This window comes from Grammomys surdaster, unplaced genomic scaffold, assembly GCF_004785775.1.
Source record: "Grammomys surdaster isolate TR1022 unplaced genomic scaffold, NIH_TR_1.0 129, whole genome shotgun sequence".
NCBI classification, from domain to species: Eukaryota; Metazoa; Chordata; class Mammalia; order Rodentia; family Muridae; genus Grammomys; species Grammomys surdaster.
The window spans coordinates 16681626-16697467 of NW_021604587.1; the positions used below are offsets into that span (position 1 = coordinate 16681626).

A 15842-nucleotide genomic window follows, 5' to 3' on the forward strand; every position below is an offset into this window, starting at 1 on the left:
AAAAAAAAGGAAAGGAAATGAAGGAAAGGAAAGGAAAGGAAAGGAAAGGAAAGGAAAGGAAAGGAAAGGAAGGAAGGAAGGAAGGAAGGAAGGAAGGAAGGAAGGGAAGGAAGGAGCTCACATACATAGGCTGAAAAGTCTTACCCACTAACCCAGTTTTTAAAAGTTGCCCACTGTCTCAAAATAAACTAAAAGAATTAGAAAATTGACCCATGAATCATGACTCACCACTGAAACAACAACAACCAACTTGATTGCTACAGAAATAAAAGGAAATAGAAACAACAGTAACTATGCACTCTCCCAGCGCAGGGATGAAAGTATCTTAAACGAAAGAAGGTCCTTTTGGCTTACCACTGTGACAATGCCATGGTAATGGAACCATTAAGTGGCTGGTCAAACTGCATATGTAGTCAGGACACAAAGAAAAATGAATGCTGGTGCGTAGCTGGGTTCTTTCTTCTTCTTTTTTTTTTTTTTTTTTTTTTTTTGGTTTTTCGAGACAGGGTTTCTCTGTATAGCCCGGGCTGTCCTGGAACTCACTCTGTAGACCAGGCTGGCCTCGAACTCAGAAATCCGCCTGCCTCTGCCTCCCGAGTGCTGGGATTAAAGGCGTGCGCCACCACCGCCCGGCTGGGTTCTTTCTTCTTATTTATGCTTTTGAGACATTTTCTCATGTCTCCAGGCTGACCTGGATCTCATTATGTTAGCCCAGGATGATTTGAACTTCTGATTTTTCTACCTCCTTATTACAGGAATCAGTGTACCACACGTGGTTTATGCCATTGTAGGGATGGACCCCAGCACTCTTTGTGCATGCCAGGCAAGAACTCTTAACAACTAAGCTATGAGCAGAGCCACTGCTTTCCTTCTTAGCCAGTCAGAACCCCAGCCCCTGGGATGGTGCCACGACATTCATAGACAAAGAATCTCATTCATGATGAACTCAGGGGACTTGACCATAGCTGTGAACCGATGCCTTTGTGCTCCAAGCTCCTGTTTTGTCAAGTGAGAGGTTTTCATTGGTTACTTTGTCTCCACCCCTGCATTGTATACAATTCCACCTGTGGTGTGGGCCAGATAACTTGCCTTTTATGTTACAGATCATTGAACAGAGAGAGGTTTAACCAGATCGTCCTTCCTCAGTTAAACCTAGCAAGAAACACCCTTACAGACACACCCAGGTTTGTTTCCTCACTGGGTTCCATGGATTAAACTCATAGTCATGTTTGTATAGTAAGCACTTTTCCCTACTGACCCATCTCGCCAGCCCTTCTCTGGTGATTCTAAAATCCAGTCAAGTTGACAGTGAAGATGAATAATCACAGATGGGGTATAATTTCACATCCTTTCTAACACTCCACTGCTTTACCCACCATACTCGATACCTAGGCATCTCTAAGAACTAACAATGAAAAGGCATCCTAAGTAAGAGATGAGCCTGGGACACTGTGATCTTCTCAACACTTTCAGGAGAAGTCTTGATGTCATGGACATCTGAGTAGCAATGAAGGTCTCCAGAGGACAATGGATGAAAGTTACGTTGTCAAATATTGTAACAGGCATGGTGATACTCATCTTTGATTCCAGCACTTGAGAGGCAAAGGCAGGTGGAGCTCTGTTAATTTGAGGCCAGCCTGACCTACATAGTACGTTCTAAAATAGCTATATAGTAAGACCCTGTTTAAAAGTAAATAAATAAATATGCTCAAATGTTATTTAAAAGGAGAGATACAGCATAGAGCAGGTCACAGGCGGCAGCTCTGTACCCAACTTCAGAAAACCGAGAGAAAGAGGGATTCCCAGGAGCTTTAACTCAGGCAGAATCCCAGGTAAAAATGAATCACCCGTAATGTCTGCTGTTAGAAGTTCTAATCCAGATGCTGGCCTCCGATTTTATACTACTCAGACCTTTGAAGGGCCATTGACAAGAACATAAAACAGCTAGAGATTGACATCACTAATCTGAAGAAATCCCTCGTTTCGCTGTCTGAAGAGACCTCCTAAAACCGCAAAGATCCTATTGGACTTGATTTACTCTATTACAATAGAAAAGGCTGTGTACAGCTCTTGACTGTGTACAGCCCTTAAAGAAGAATGTTGCCTTTACATAGACAAGACAAGGAGGGTTAAAGAGAGTATGAAATAGGTCAGTGAAGGCCCCTAGAAAAATCAGAGAGAGAAAGAGACAGATGAATGCTGGTACAAGAATTGGTTTTCAGCCTCTCCAAGGTTGTCAACCCCATTTCCTCCCATCTTGGGACCATTATTTGGGTTCTTTTTGCTTATTTCTGCTGCTCCCTGGCCCTCAAATAGGCGGACTAACTCTGTGATACAACAGATAAATAATTTGGTAGCAAAACCTACTCAGATACATTATCATAAGTTACCTATGGAGGACCACGAGACTCAAGATGAGGTTGTTACTTTATACAGGGTGTTTCCAAAACCCATCTCCACCCAACCTAAAAGGGGGGACTTCTGCCCCTAGACCAAGCAGAGAGGGGCTACCCAGACCCCCCTCTGACAGGCGATCTGAATTCTTGCTTAGGCTTCGAGGCTAAGCACTGCAAGGGAATATAAATAAAAGATAAAAATATCTATCTGGGTTCACTGAGGGACAAGCCTGACTGCATAGGGGTTGATGTCAAAAGTATCCCCTCTCCAGGAAAAAGACATCATCGGGATGAGTATGGCCCTCATGCCTCACTGGACAACAACAGGGGGACTGGAGCCATTACAAGGTCCCCTTCAAGAACTGGAGATAGGTCCCCTTCAAGAACTGGAAGTCAGGCCTCTATCCCCACCTTCGCAAGATTAGAATTGCCACAGCCCTTCTATACTTAGAGAAGGGAGGCGATGTCAGGGGCAGCCCTGCTTACACACCGAAGGCCTAAAATCAGCCATAGGCCTAAAATCAGCAATAGGCCTGTCATACATGTATACTAACACCAAGTCTTGGGTCTCAGTGGAAAAACATTGAAACAGATGGCTATAAGCTAATGTAAACAGGCAGCTTTTGTGGAAATCTACAAGCCTGAGTAGTCACAGACCTTATAAATAGGTAGCCTTGGCAGACAATACCAACTTAGACAAGGACAAGTGAGTCATAGGCAGAGTCATAATGACTTGTCCCCTGAACCTTCACCCTGCCAATACCCGGTTCTGAGGTTCTGAAAGATACCTGTATTCCCCCTGAACACCCACACTCCAGTGCCATTCCCTTCCCCACATCCTGCCTTTCTGTGTTTATAACCCCTGTGTGAATGAATTACGATTTGAGAAAAAATAAAGTATTTAAAAAAAAAAAAGGAGAGATACTCTTTAGGTAAGGTGACCTAAGTATCAAATTGCATAGAAACAAATGCATCTGCAGAATTCTAAGGGGGCTGAAGGGGCAAAAACCCCAAGCCTAGTCCCTGAAGTGTATGCCAGTTGTGAAAGCTAGGAAGAGCCCAGGAAGGATTCACACTCCAAAGCTCTCCTTAATCCAATAATTAATTAATTAGCAAAGCCAAGGCCAGTGAAGAACTGAGCAAGACCAAGTGGGCTGGCCATGGAGCATCCTCCTTTGTGAGACAAAGAATCTCATTCATGATGCTCTCAGTGGGAGAGGGTGTGAGAGGGGAAGCAGACAGGTGGACTTGACCATAGCTGTGGACCACTGCCAATGTGCTGCTCTCCCTGCTCCTATTTGCTAAATAAGAGGTTTTCATTGGTTATTTTGTCCTCTCTCAAGCACTATACACAGCCCCAGGTGTGATGTGGGCCAGATAACTTGCTCAATATGTTAAGTTTAACCAACCTTGCTGGGCAGAGCCACATACCCTCCTAAGACCTGTAGGTCTCAGCCCAACAATTAGTTGAACTCACTAATTGAATAGGACTTTAGGGCTGTCTCACTTGGGGAAGGAGAGACAGTTGCTCATACAGAGCAGCATGGAAGTATCTCTTTTTCACTCTACACAAGAAAGGCATGCACCTCTGCCCATCCAAAGATAGACTCATAACACAAGAAGCCACAGTATCAAAAGAAAATATAATTCCCAACTTTCTCTTTGCCTCAATAACCAATTTTACAGGCCAGAGGACTGGGTCATCTTAAGTTCCCTGAACATCCCTCATCTCTGTTCCCAAGAACTTCCTCACCTACCTACTCTCTTAGATCCTAAGCTGAAATCAAGACACAACGGGATTTTAACATCCTGCCTTGTTAGAAGGTGAAAAACAGCCCAGCAAGAGCCTTCCAGCCTCATAGATAAATTTCTTAACTGCAAACAAGGCTAAAATAAGCGTTTCCTCTGTGGGAGGGAATGTTTAAAGAAATCACTTAAGTCCATTTTTTTTTCATGAATGAAAAAAATAAATAAATAAATAAAGTTTTGCCACCAACATCCTCCAAAGTCGGAAATTCCAGTTAGTTCAGCTCCCAGCTCTACTTCCTGCTGCAGAAGGAAGATGGGTTCCCGTCCAGATATTCTGGGCCTAGCCTTGGCTGGCTTCCCTGGATGGTGTGTTTGTTTGGCCACTGCCACATTTCTTTTCCACTCCATGTCCCTGGGCAAGCTTTCCTCCTCCCTATCTGCAGATTGAGGGGTGGAAAATGGTAGGCCCTTTCCAAAGCGCTTTCCCTTCCTCTGTGCTCACCTCCCTCGATGATGCTAACCCTCCTGGGCTCTTCTCCTCTGCCATGCTCTCAGAATCCTTCTTATGCTCTTACCATTCACTAAAACTGCTCTTTTGGTTTTGTTTCTAATTTTGAGACAGGGTCTTGGGACGAAGCCCAGGCTGGGCTCCTACTCCCACTTCCTGGGATTATAGGTGCATACCAGGACACCTGGCTATTTATTCATTTATGGTGCAGCTAGGGAGAGAACCCAGGGCGTGCATTCTAGGCAAGTTCTCTACCCCTGAGCTTGGACCCAGCCCCAACACTTCTTTTTTCTTCTCTTACTGAAAATGGAGTTTTCTCATACAGTATATTCTAATTATAGTTTTCCTCTCCTAACTTCTCTGAGGTCCTATCCACCTTCCCTCCCATCTGAATCCACAGCTTTTCTGTCCTTAGAAAACAGACATCAGGCCGGGCGGTGGTGGCGCACGCCTTTAATCCCAGCACTTGGGAGGCAGAGGCAGGCGGATTTCTGAGTTCGAGAGTTCGAGGCTAGCCTGGTCTACAAAGTGAGTTCCAGGACAGCCAGGGCTACACAGAGAAACCCTGTCTCGAAAAACCAAAAAAAAAAAAAAAAAAAAAACAGACATCAGAAGAAGAAGAAGAAGAAGAAGAAGAAGAAGGAGAAGAAGGAGAAGAAAAGATTAAAAACAAAGCAAAACAAAAAACAAAACCCCCACCAAATCAGAGTATAACAAAAGCAAACAGAAGAAAGAGACTAGGATCAGGAGACAATACAGTAAAGGAGTAAATATAAACCCCATTTGTCTCCATGTTGAAGGCCAGGCCTGATCTTACCGTAAGTCCCAGATGCCAGGTCAAAAGACACCAGTTCTAGGACCAGACCATAAACTCCAAAACAATCCACAAAACTCCCTCCCAAAGAACAGCCTGGGATAACCACAAAAATGGGAAAATATCTTATCTCAGAATGGGCCATCTGTGCTAGACAGCCCTATTTCATTATATGATTGAATGCTCATGACATAGGAATGCAGACCACTGCCCACCTGTGACCCTCTAGCACCTACCAATGAATTTTTAAATTACCTAATCCTTCTAGAGAATTCCCCTGGTTCCCTATAAGAAGGCCTGTGGGCCTTTGCCTGGGGCACCATTTCAAAGAATGGTTGACCCCCTCAACCCCCCACATGCTGGTTGTTTCTGCAGAATAAACACTCTTTTATCTGAGTCTGGGGTCTTCCTTCAGTGATTTTCAGACCTGTATAATAGATGCAGAGACCCATACACAGAAATCCCATAAAAAAACAGAAAACTGGAAGCCATATATATGCAAAGGACTTGTAAGGTAAAAATAAAAAATAAAATAAAATAAAAAAAGAAGAAGAAGTAAAACATTTTTTTAAAATGCCCTGACTAAACATAATGAGATCAAGAACCTCCAAAGAGTCCATTGACTTTGTTTTCTGTTAGCCATCTATTGCCGGCTGTGGAGCCTCTTCTTCTGTGTGGTTGAATACTCAATGAAGCTACATTGGAGGGAACTAAATTTTTGTTTGAAAGTGGTTATTAATTTGTGATCGTTTTGTAAGGGTTCATGATTCGCTGAAGAATATTACCCTAGACTTTATTATGCAGAAGTCCAGCATGTTGGGGTCTCCCATTAGACAACCCAGAGAGACAACCCAGAGAGCTTGCAGGCCTAATTTAAAGCACATCAGGGGAAATCCAGGGTAGGTGGACTTTGTTTTACTCCATCTCTAGGCATTGCAGAGCCATTTCTCAGCATGGTGGCTAGAAACTGTTGCTGAGGAATCTTGGGTTTGGTTTGGTTCGGTTCGGTTCGGTTCGGTTAGGTTCGGTTCGGTTCGGTTTGGTTTTCTAATAACTGATTTGCCTGGACTTGCCCAGTTCTTAGGCCTAGTCTCCTAAACTGCCAATTTGAAGCCTGTCATAGAGTCAGCCTAGCCTTCTCAGCTTCTGAGTTAGGAATGGGAGCTTTTGTCCACTTCCCCTCTCAATATTGGGACCCCATCTGGCTTGGACCTGTGCAGGCCTTGTTCCTGCAGCTATGATCTCTTGTGAGTTGATATGTCAAATCTCATTTAGTCAAGCCTTGTGTTCTTCATCCTCCCTCACCCCCCTTACTGGCTCTTACAATCTTTCTGCCTCTTCTATAAGGCTCTCTGAGCCCTAAGGGCAGGGATTTTGTAACCAAAGACTTTTCCATCCGTGCCCAAGTTCCTGAAATAATTACACTGAGACTAATTATTTATGAATAAATGCTTAGGCCAAAAGCTTTGGCTCATTCCCAGTAGCTCATAACTTAGTTATCCCATTTATTCTACTCTAAATCCTGCCACATGGCTGTTTACCTCTCCTCAGGTTTATACGACCATCTTCAGCAGTGTTCAGATAAATCTCCTGCCACATCCAACTCTATGCCAGAGTGTAGAGGCATATTTTCCCCGCAAATTGGGAGGAGCAAGTAGAAGAAGAGAAGGAGTAAGGAGAGGAAGCGGAGAAGGAAGAGGAGGAGCTAGGGAAGAACAGAACTGGAGGCGCTATGGAAAACCATGCATGTATGGGGGCAGTCCTGGGTAACAACTTATATCTAGGTTAATTAATTGGGAAACACCTCTAATTGTGTGAGCATCTTGTTAATTGAGCATTATCAAACTTATAAAGCCTTTAGTTAATCTTTAAACATTAGAGTCTCATTTCTACCGGGTACTATGTAGATGGCGGGATGGTCTGGGCCCAGCCTTGTGGGGACAGTGTGGAAGATTGGCAGAGCCATCTCCCATGCTGGTGTCTCGTGGGTGGCAGGGCCCATGTCTCTGGCCACCTGTGCTGGCCACCTGAGGCCTAGGCTAGTCGGGAAGATGGCAGCTGTTTAAGAACAAGCAAGATTGCAAGCTGCCATTTTAAATATCTCCCTCAACACCAGAGTCCTCTCCCTCCCAGAATTCCCACCTCCTATTTCCTGCATAAGCTAATAAGTCAACAGCTTTTTAAATTGACAGTACACAAGAGATGCTCTCTACAGGATTGATTGAAGACATCCATTTTAGGACTGAGTATTCTATTGTCTCTCACTCTCTACACATTGTTCATTGGTAAGTCTCTGTGTTAGTTTGCATCCTATGAAGGAGGAAGCCTCTCTGATGATGGCTGAGGAAGGCACTGTTCTATGAATGTAGCCAAGTGCCATTAGTTAATCATTTAGTCAGTTATTTCTGCATTAAGCAGAACAAAAGCATTTGGCTTTCCACTGGGTCCATGACCTATCTAGTCTCAGATTCTTAGTCACCCAAACAGTGTCAGCAATGGGTTCCATCTCATGGAGTGGGCCCTCAATCCAATAAGACAGTGGTTGGCTACTCTCATAACATCTGTACCACTATTGCACCCACCAGTATATCATACAGATAGGTCGCCATTATAAATCAAAGGATTTTTAGGTTGTTTGGTGTTTGCCTTTCTCCTTTAGTAGTGTGCAGTGTATCTTCCTGAACCATAAATACTAGTCCTTGCTGATACAGGTTCTAGGTAGGCACTAGCTATACGTCTCCATGTTCAGTGAATTGTGTAAATGATGTCTTCAGCGATGGGCCTTTGCTGTCAGTTTTTGGAGAACAGCCAGTGGACTTGACAATAGCCTGTGTTGTTTGGGGTTTCCATGGAAACTTTTTATCAAAAAACTCAACTAGATGTAAACTATTCCTAGAACAGGAAGCTTCATTTAGTGACAGATGTGCAGTTAGGGCTTACTCTCCCCCATTAATTGATTATTTCATTTAGATTACCTTCATATATGTATACATTTGAGGAAATGTCTACTGTATTAGGTTTCCAGATGACCCTTCAAATGGCCTTCATATTAGCTGGCCCTCCCTGTACTCCCTCCCTTGTTCCCTTGTTCCCTCGCCTTTTCCATTTGATCCTGTTCCCATCCTAACTTTGTTTAACCTTAACTATCAATTCTTTTTACCTTTCTGGAGAGATCCATCACTCTTCTCTGCTCTCTTATTCTGTATATTAACTCTGTGGTTATATAAATTGAAGTTTGCTTTTCGGAGACTTAACAGCTAGCTTCCACATATACACACATGCATGCTGTATTTGTCTTTCTGGGTCTTGCTATCTCTCTTCGGATGATTTTTATACCTCCATCCTTTTTCTTATGAATTTTATGATTTCATTTTTAACTAGATGAGTAATATTCCATACATAATGTATCATGTTTTCTTTACCCATTCATCCATTGATGGCACCCATGCTATTTCTAATTTCTAGACATTATGAATAGAGAAACAATGAACACGGTTAAGCAATCATCTCTGTAATAGGATAGAGCATCCTTTGGGTATATGCTCAAGAGTGGTATAGCTGTATCCTGAAGTAGATCTATTCCAAGCTTCCTGAGGAACCACCATGCTGATTTCCATAGTGGCTGTATAAGTTTGCACTCCCACCAACAATAGATGAGTGTTCTTACTCCATATCCTCATCAGTATAAGCTATCATTTGTTTTATTAATCTTAACCCATATGATGGGTATAAGATGAAATCTCAAAGTAGTTTTGATTTACAGCTCTTAGATGACTAAGGATGTTGACTCAGTCATTTATATTTCCTTTTTTTGAGAATTCTGTTTAGAACCATATATACCCCTTTTTAAATGAGTTATTTTCTTGATCTTCAGTTTTTTTGAGTTCTTTATATATTTTAGATATTAGCCTTCTATCAGATATATAGTTGATAAAAATCTTTTCTCATTCTCTAGACTGCCAGTTTGTCTGATTGATAGTATCCTTTGCCATGTAGAAGTTTTTCAGTTTAATGTGGTCCTATTTATTAATGCCTGTGCTACTTAGTGGTGCTCTGTTCAGAAAGTCTTTCCTGTGCTGATGAGTTCAAGGCTATTCTCCACTTTCTCTTCTATCAGATTCAGTGTGTCTGATTTTATGTTGAGGTGCTTGCTCCATTTAGAGTTGAGGTGGTAAATATGGTTTATTTTTGTTCTTCCACATGTAGCCATCCAGTTTGACTAGCACCATTTGTTTAAGATGCTGCCTTTTTCCAGTATGTATTTTTGGCTACTTTATTTAAAAAGCAGGCATCCATTGGTATGTGGACTCTATCTAGGTCTTCAATACAATTCCGTTTATCAGCGTATCTCTTTCTGTGTCAATACCATGCTTTTATTTTTATTTCCATAGCTCTGTAGAACAATCTGAGATCAGAGATGGTAATACTGCCAGCAGTTCTTTTGTTACTCAGGATTGTTTTAGATATCTTGTAAATCTCTCTCTCTCTCTCTCTCTCTCTCTCTCTCTCTCTCTCTCTCTCTCTCTCTCTGTGTGTGTGTGTGTGTGTGTGTGTGTGTGTGTGTGTGTGTGTGCATGTGTGTGTTGGAACTTTAATGGGTATTACACCAAATCTGTAGATTTCTTTTGGTAGGATGGCCATTTTTTTTCACTATGTTAATCCTACTGATCCATCAGCATGAAAGGTCTTTTCAACTTCTGATATCTTCTTCAATTTCTTTCTCGGTGACTTAATATTAACATTAACACACAAGTCTTTCACTTGCTTGGTTAAAGTTACCTCAAGGTTTTTTGTTTGTTTGTTCAGAGCTATTGTGAAAAATATTGTTTCCCTGATTTTTCTTTCTCAGTTTGTCATGTATATATAGGAAGGCTACGGAGCATATGTAAGACCTCAGTGCCCGCCTCCACAGTGGCACACTTCCTCCAACAAGGCCATACCTTCTCTAATCAGGCCACACCTCCTAATAGTGACACTCACTATGGGCCAAGCATTCAAACACATGAGTCTATGTGGGTCATACTGATTCAAACCACCATAATCTTTTCCTACCCTCTCTCTTCCAATTTGTTACAACTAATTGAAGTCTATCTTTTTTTTCAGATGTTAAAATGGCTACCACAGCTCGATTTTGGATCCATTTGTTTGGAATATCTTGTTCCATCCTTTTACTCTGGGGTGATGTCTATCCTTGATGTTAAGGTGTATTTCTTGGATGCAGCTGAAGGATGGATCCTGTTTTCTAATCTGATCTCTTAGCCTGTGTCTTTTTATTGAGAAATTAAGGCCATTAATGTTGAGAGGTATTAATGAGTAGTGTTTATTGATTTCTGTTATTTTGTTATTATGGTATGCCTCTTTACCTTTGATTTGCTGGTCTGGGATTATTATTCCTTGTGTTTTCTCGGGTTTGGGTAACCTTTTAGGTTAACCAGAGGTACCTTCTGTATCTTTATCATGGAATATTTTTCTCTTTTTGTGTATTGTTGTCTTAATTAGGGCTACTATTGCTGTAACAAAACACTGTGACCAAAAATAACTTGGGAAGGAAAGGATTTATTTGCCTTAAGCTTCCACAATGTAGTCCATCATTGAGGAAATCAGGAACTCAAACAGGGCAGGAACCTGCAGGCAGGAACTGATGCAGAGGCCACGAGGGGATGCCGCTTGCTGACTTACTCTTCTTAGCTTTCTCAGTCTTCTTTCTTATAGAACCCAAGACACCTGCCTAAGAATGGCATCACCCACAACAGGGTGGGCCTTCCCTCATCAATCGCTAATTAAGAAACTGCCATACAGCAGGATCTTATGAAAGCATTTTTCTCAATTGATGTTCTCTCTTTTCAGATAACTCTATCTTGTGCCAGGCTGATATAAAACTAGCCAGTAACCTTATGACTGATAGTTTTGCTGAGCATAATAGTCTAGGCTAGCATCTGTTGTCTCATAAGAGTTTGTAGAACATCCATCCAGGCGTGCTGACTTTTGGAGTCTCCATTGAAAAGTCAAGAGCTTTTCAGTGGGCCTGCTTTTATGTGTTACTTGGTCATTTTACCTAGCAAATTTTAATATTCTTTCTTTGTTCTATACATTTAGTGTTTTGTTTATTGCTTTTTGTTTGTTTGGTTTTTCTTCCAGAATATTACAATCCTAGGATGTTTATTACAAAGATAAACCCTGGTCCTTGAGATTGCCTTGTTGGTAGGATTTCTAGTATCATAGGCACCAGGATCTCTGAAATTTTTGTACTTGCATTGATGGGGGTCAGCTACCAGCAGAGTCCAATCATACTAGATAAGGCTATCTCTGATCTCCTTTCTAGCCTCATCCACAAACATGTGGTACTAAGCCACCAGGCCTTTGGAGATGGACTGTTGGAAAGCATAAATTCGGGCAACATAATCATAGCCCTTCACAGGAACCCAGACATCCACACCAGGAAGTCACTCCTTACCCAGAAGCAGAACAGGGTCGAGTAATGTACTGCAGTGTGGGTGGCTTGATGGTCTTCAGAGAATGTTTACCTTGATGGGGCCCTTTCCCCATTCACAGTACATCATGCAGTGGCTGGCTAAGGAACTGAGGACCTGCACAGACTGCAGCAGACCGTTAGGCAACAGGGTTGTGAGTGTGAGTCTTAGCTCCTTAGCAAGTGGCACTGCCACAGGACCAAGCCAGTATTTGGATTATTATGTGTTGTGGGAAATTTCTTTTTCTCATCCAGTCTATTGTGGTGTTCTGTATACTTCTTGTGCCTTGATAGGCATCTCCTTCTTTGGATTAGGGAGGTTTTCTTCTATGACTTTGTTAAAGATCTTTTCTGTGCCTTTGACCCAGGTTTTTTCTTCTTCCTCTATTCCTATTATTTATAGATATGATCTTTTCAGTGTCCCAGATTTCTTGAATGTTTTATGCCTGGATTTTTCTCTCTTCTTTCTTTCTTTTTTTTTTTTTTTTTTTTTTTGGTTTTGGTTTTTTGAGACAGGGTTTCTCTGTGTAGCCCTGGCTGTCCTGGAACTCACTCTGTAGACCAGGCTGGCCTCGAACTCAGAAATCCACCTGCCTCTGCCTCCCAAGTGTGCTTGGATTTTTCTTTTCTTCTCTTTTCTTTTCTTTCCTTTTTTCCTTTCTTTCTTTCTTTGGCTGAAGTGTCCATTTCTTCTACTTTGTCTTCAATGCCTGAGATTCTCTCTTCCATATTTTGTACTCTGTTGGTGAGGCTTACCACTGAAGTGTTTGTTTGAGTTCCTAAATTTTTTCACTTCCAGTTTTCCCTCAGTTTGGGTTTTCTTTTCTTTCTTTCTTTCTTTTTTTTTTTAATCAAGACAGGGTTTCTCTGTGTAGTCCTGGCTGTCCTGGAACTCACTCTGTAGACCAGGCTGGCCTCGATCTCAAAAATCCACCTGCCTCTGCCTCCCAAGTGCTGGGATTAAAGGCGTGTGCCACCACTGCCCAGCTGGGTTTTCTTTAGTAATTATATTTCTGTTCTCATGTCTTGAACTGTTCTCATCATATCTTTCTACTGTTTGTGTCTTCATACATTTCACTAATGGATTTATTCACACCCTCTTTGAAGACCTATGCACATACATAATAGCTATTTTAAAGTTTATGTCTTGTGTTTCAACTCTGTTGTGTGTCTTTGAGCCCATTGTAGTAGGGTTGCTGGGCTCTAGCGGAGACATTGCCCAATTGCTATTGTATTTTTATGCTGGCACCTAGACATCTGGCTTTGGGTGACTGTAATTCTGGGTGCTGATATCTGGTGTAATCTTTATTCTTTGGGTTTTGTTGCCCTCTCAGATTCTTAAGGGAGTGTGGTCACTGTGAGTTTCCTGGTAGGAAATGCTCCCGAGATCCTGCTAGATGTGGTTACTACCTGGCAAAGATAGACTGTATTTCTGGGTGTTGGGAGCTAGCAATAAGAAATGGAGAATGAGCCAGGTGGTGGTGGTGCACGCCTTTAATCCCAGCACTTGGGAGGCAGAGGCAGGTGGATTTCTGAGTTCAAAGCTAGCCTGATCTACAGAGTGAGTTCCAGGACAGCCAGGGCTACACAGAGAAACCCTGTCTTGAAAAAAAAAAGAAAGAAAGAAATGGAGAATGATTAGAATGGGGAAGGGGGCTGAGAGAGTCCCCAGGAGAGAGGAAAGTTGAGTGTGCCACTAGGATCTGAGTTGAAGCCTGGGAATGGGGACAGAGGAAGGAGAGGCCACAGCGTGCTGCAGGGCAGTGGGTAAGACTGGGGGGGTTGGAATTGGAGGAGAGGAGGGTGGGTGAAGATTCCTATATGATTCTAGGGCCAGTGTGGCCCTGCAGATTTTCCAGGGAGCTTCTGGTGGAGTTGGCAGCTGAGACAGAGGGATAGAGTAGTAAAGACGTAGGAGATTTAGTGGACCCCTGGGAATGGGGGACAGAGAGAAAGGAAAGGCGACCTCAGGTAGTCTGCCGCAGGGTAGGAATGAGACTGGGTGATTGGAATTAGCGGACAGAGAAGAAGAGAGGAAGATCACCTCCCTGATTCCCTGGCTGCCATGTGGGAGTTGGTGGCTGAGAATAAAAGGTATGGGGTGGGAGAGGAATGTTGTAGGAGATCTTCACGGTCCCCTGGAATGGGGGCAGAGCATCCTAGAACTGTTCTTTAATGATCCTGCCCTCAGTGGACCTTTGTATATCCGCTCTGAGTTTCGCCCCTGGGAATGACTTGACTTACTTGCCATTTCCTCCTTTCTTAGAAGCGTACCTGTTTTCTTTGGCTTGAGTCCCTGGCTTTGCTCTCACTGTTCCAGTCATCTGGGTTCTGTCTTCCAGCTCATTCACGCAGCGGTTCCTCAGGGTTTGGGCTTCATGCATCTCCCTAGCCACAGTGTTCTCCTACCTGTGGCTTAATTTTTGTCATCCATATCTAATCACTCAGGGAACTATGGTCTAAATAAGGTACCCAGCCTTTCATAAATACCCCAATGGATGTTGGATGAACTTGGAATTCAAACAAAACACGAGGAAAAGAAACTCATTTCTCCAACCATTTGTAAAATATGGTCTGGGTTTTTCTTTTCTATTTTTTTTTAATTTCCTGACCCAGTGAAGGCACTAATAATGATCATATTGCTAATAATCATGTCTGTTTAGTGACCAAAACCAGTCAACTGTACCTCCCTGAAATAGCCCTCCTGTCCACCTACAAGGCTCAGGCTGCAATAATATCCTGAGTGGCTCCGATATTCCAATACAGGCCCCATGCCTCCACTAGGGTCATACTGCAACCCATTTTTTATCCAATACTTCATTTAAACCATACCCTTGACCATGTGGGAAGAGTGGTTTTCATAATATAAAAATAATTTCCTGGCTGGGAGATGCTTAGATACTTGCCATAAAATTACAACACTGGGGTTTGGATCCTCAGCCTGGGGACCTGGCTCCAATCCCAGCACTCAGGAGTGCAGACAGAGGATTCCCCTTAGCTGGATTAGCTGAGTTGGCAAGCCCTGCATTCAACTGCAAAGCCCTAACTCGTATTAGGTGGAAAGAGATCAAGAAACCAGCATCAAGCTCTCTTTCTGAGCTGATAGCGCTCCTGCCAACATGGTGAACGTTCCTAAGACCCGCCGGACATTCTGCAAGAAATGTGGGAAGCACCAACCCCACAAGGTGACCCAGTACAAGAAGGGCAAGGATTCTTTGTATGCCCAGGGAAAGCGGCGTTATGACAGGAAACAGAGTGGCTATGGTGGTCAGACTAAGCCTATTTTCCGCAAAAAGGCTAAAACTACAAAGAAGATCGTGCTGCGACTGGAGTGCGTCGAGCCCAACTGCAGACCTAAGAGGATGCTGGCTATTAAGAGGTGCAAGCATTTTGAACTGGGAGGCGACAAGAGAAAGGGCCAAGTGATCCAGTTCTAAGCCGATTTTGTTATGAAGACAGTAAAATCTTGACCTTTCACCCCCTTTGATTGTCTTTGGTGAGGGAATAAATTAAAGCTTTCATAAATTGAAAAAAAAAGAAACCAGCATCAAGCTCCGGCCTTCACTCCACCACGGACTCTGATCTTCCAGAAATGAAAACCAATTATGTTTTCCTTTATAAGTTGCCTTGGTCATGGCATTCTACCTTTTTTTTTTCTTTTCTTTTCAAGACAGGGTTTCTCTGTGTAGCCCTGGCTGTCCTAGAACACACTCTTTACACCAGGCTGGCCTCAAACTCACAGAGATCTGCCTGCCTCTGCCTGTCAAGCACTGGGATTAAAGGTGTGTGCCACCCTGCCCAGCTTTTGAATAATTTATTTGGATGGTGTTTTATCATAGCAGTAGAAGAATAACTAATACAGAATTTGGTACCAGGAGGTAGTGTATTGCCATGACAGGCCTAGCC

General features: G+C 42.8%; 1 protein-coding gene across 1 annotated transcript; it reads left to right on the forward strand.

Annotated features, from left to right (window-relative positions):
- Nucleotides 1-15028: 15028 nt before the first annotated feature.
- LOC114611845 (60S ribosomal protein L36a-like) lies at nucleotides 15029-15462 on the forward strand. The gene has a single exon (XM_028756595.1). The coding sequence runs from the start codon at nucleotides 15056-15058 to the stop codon at nucleotides 15371-15373; it is 318 nt and encodes a 105-aa protein (XP_028612428.1). The 5' UTR covers nucleotides 15029-15055; the 3' UTR covers nucleotides 15374-15462.
- The last annotated feature ends 380 nt before the right edge of the window (nucleotides 15463-15842 follow it).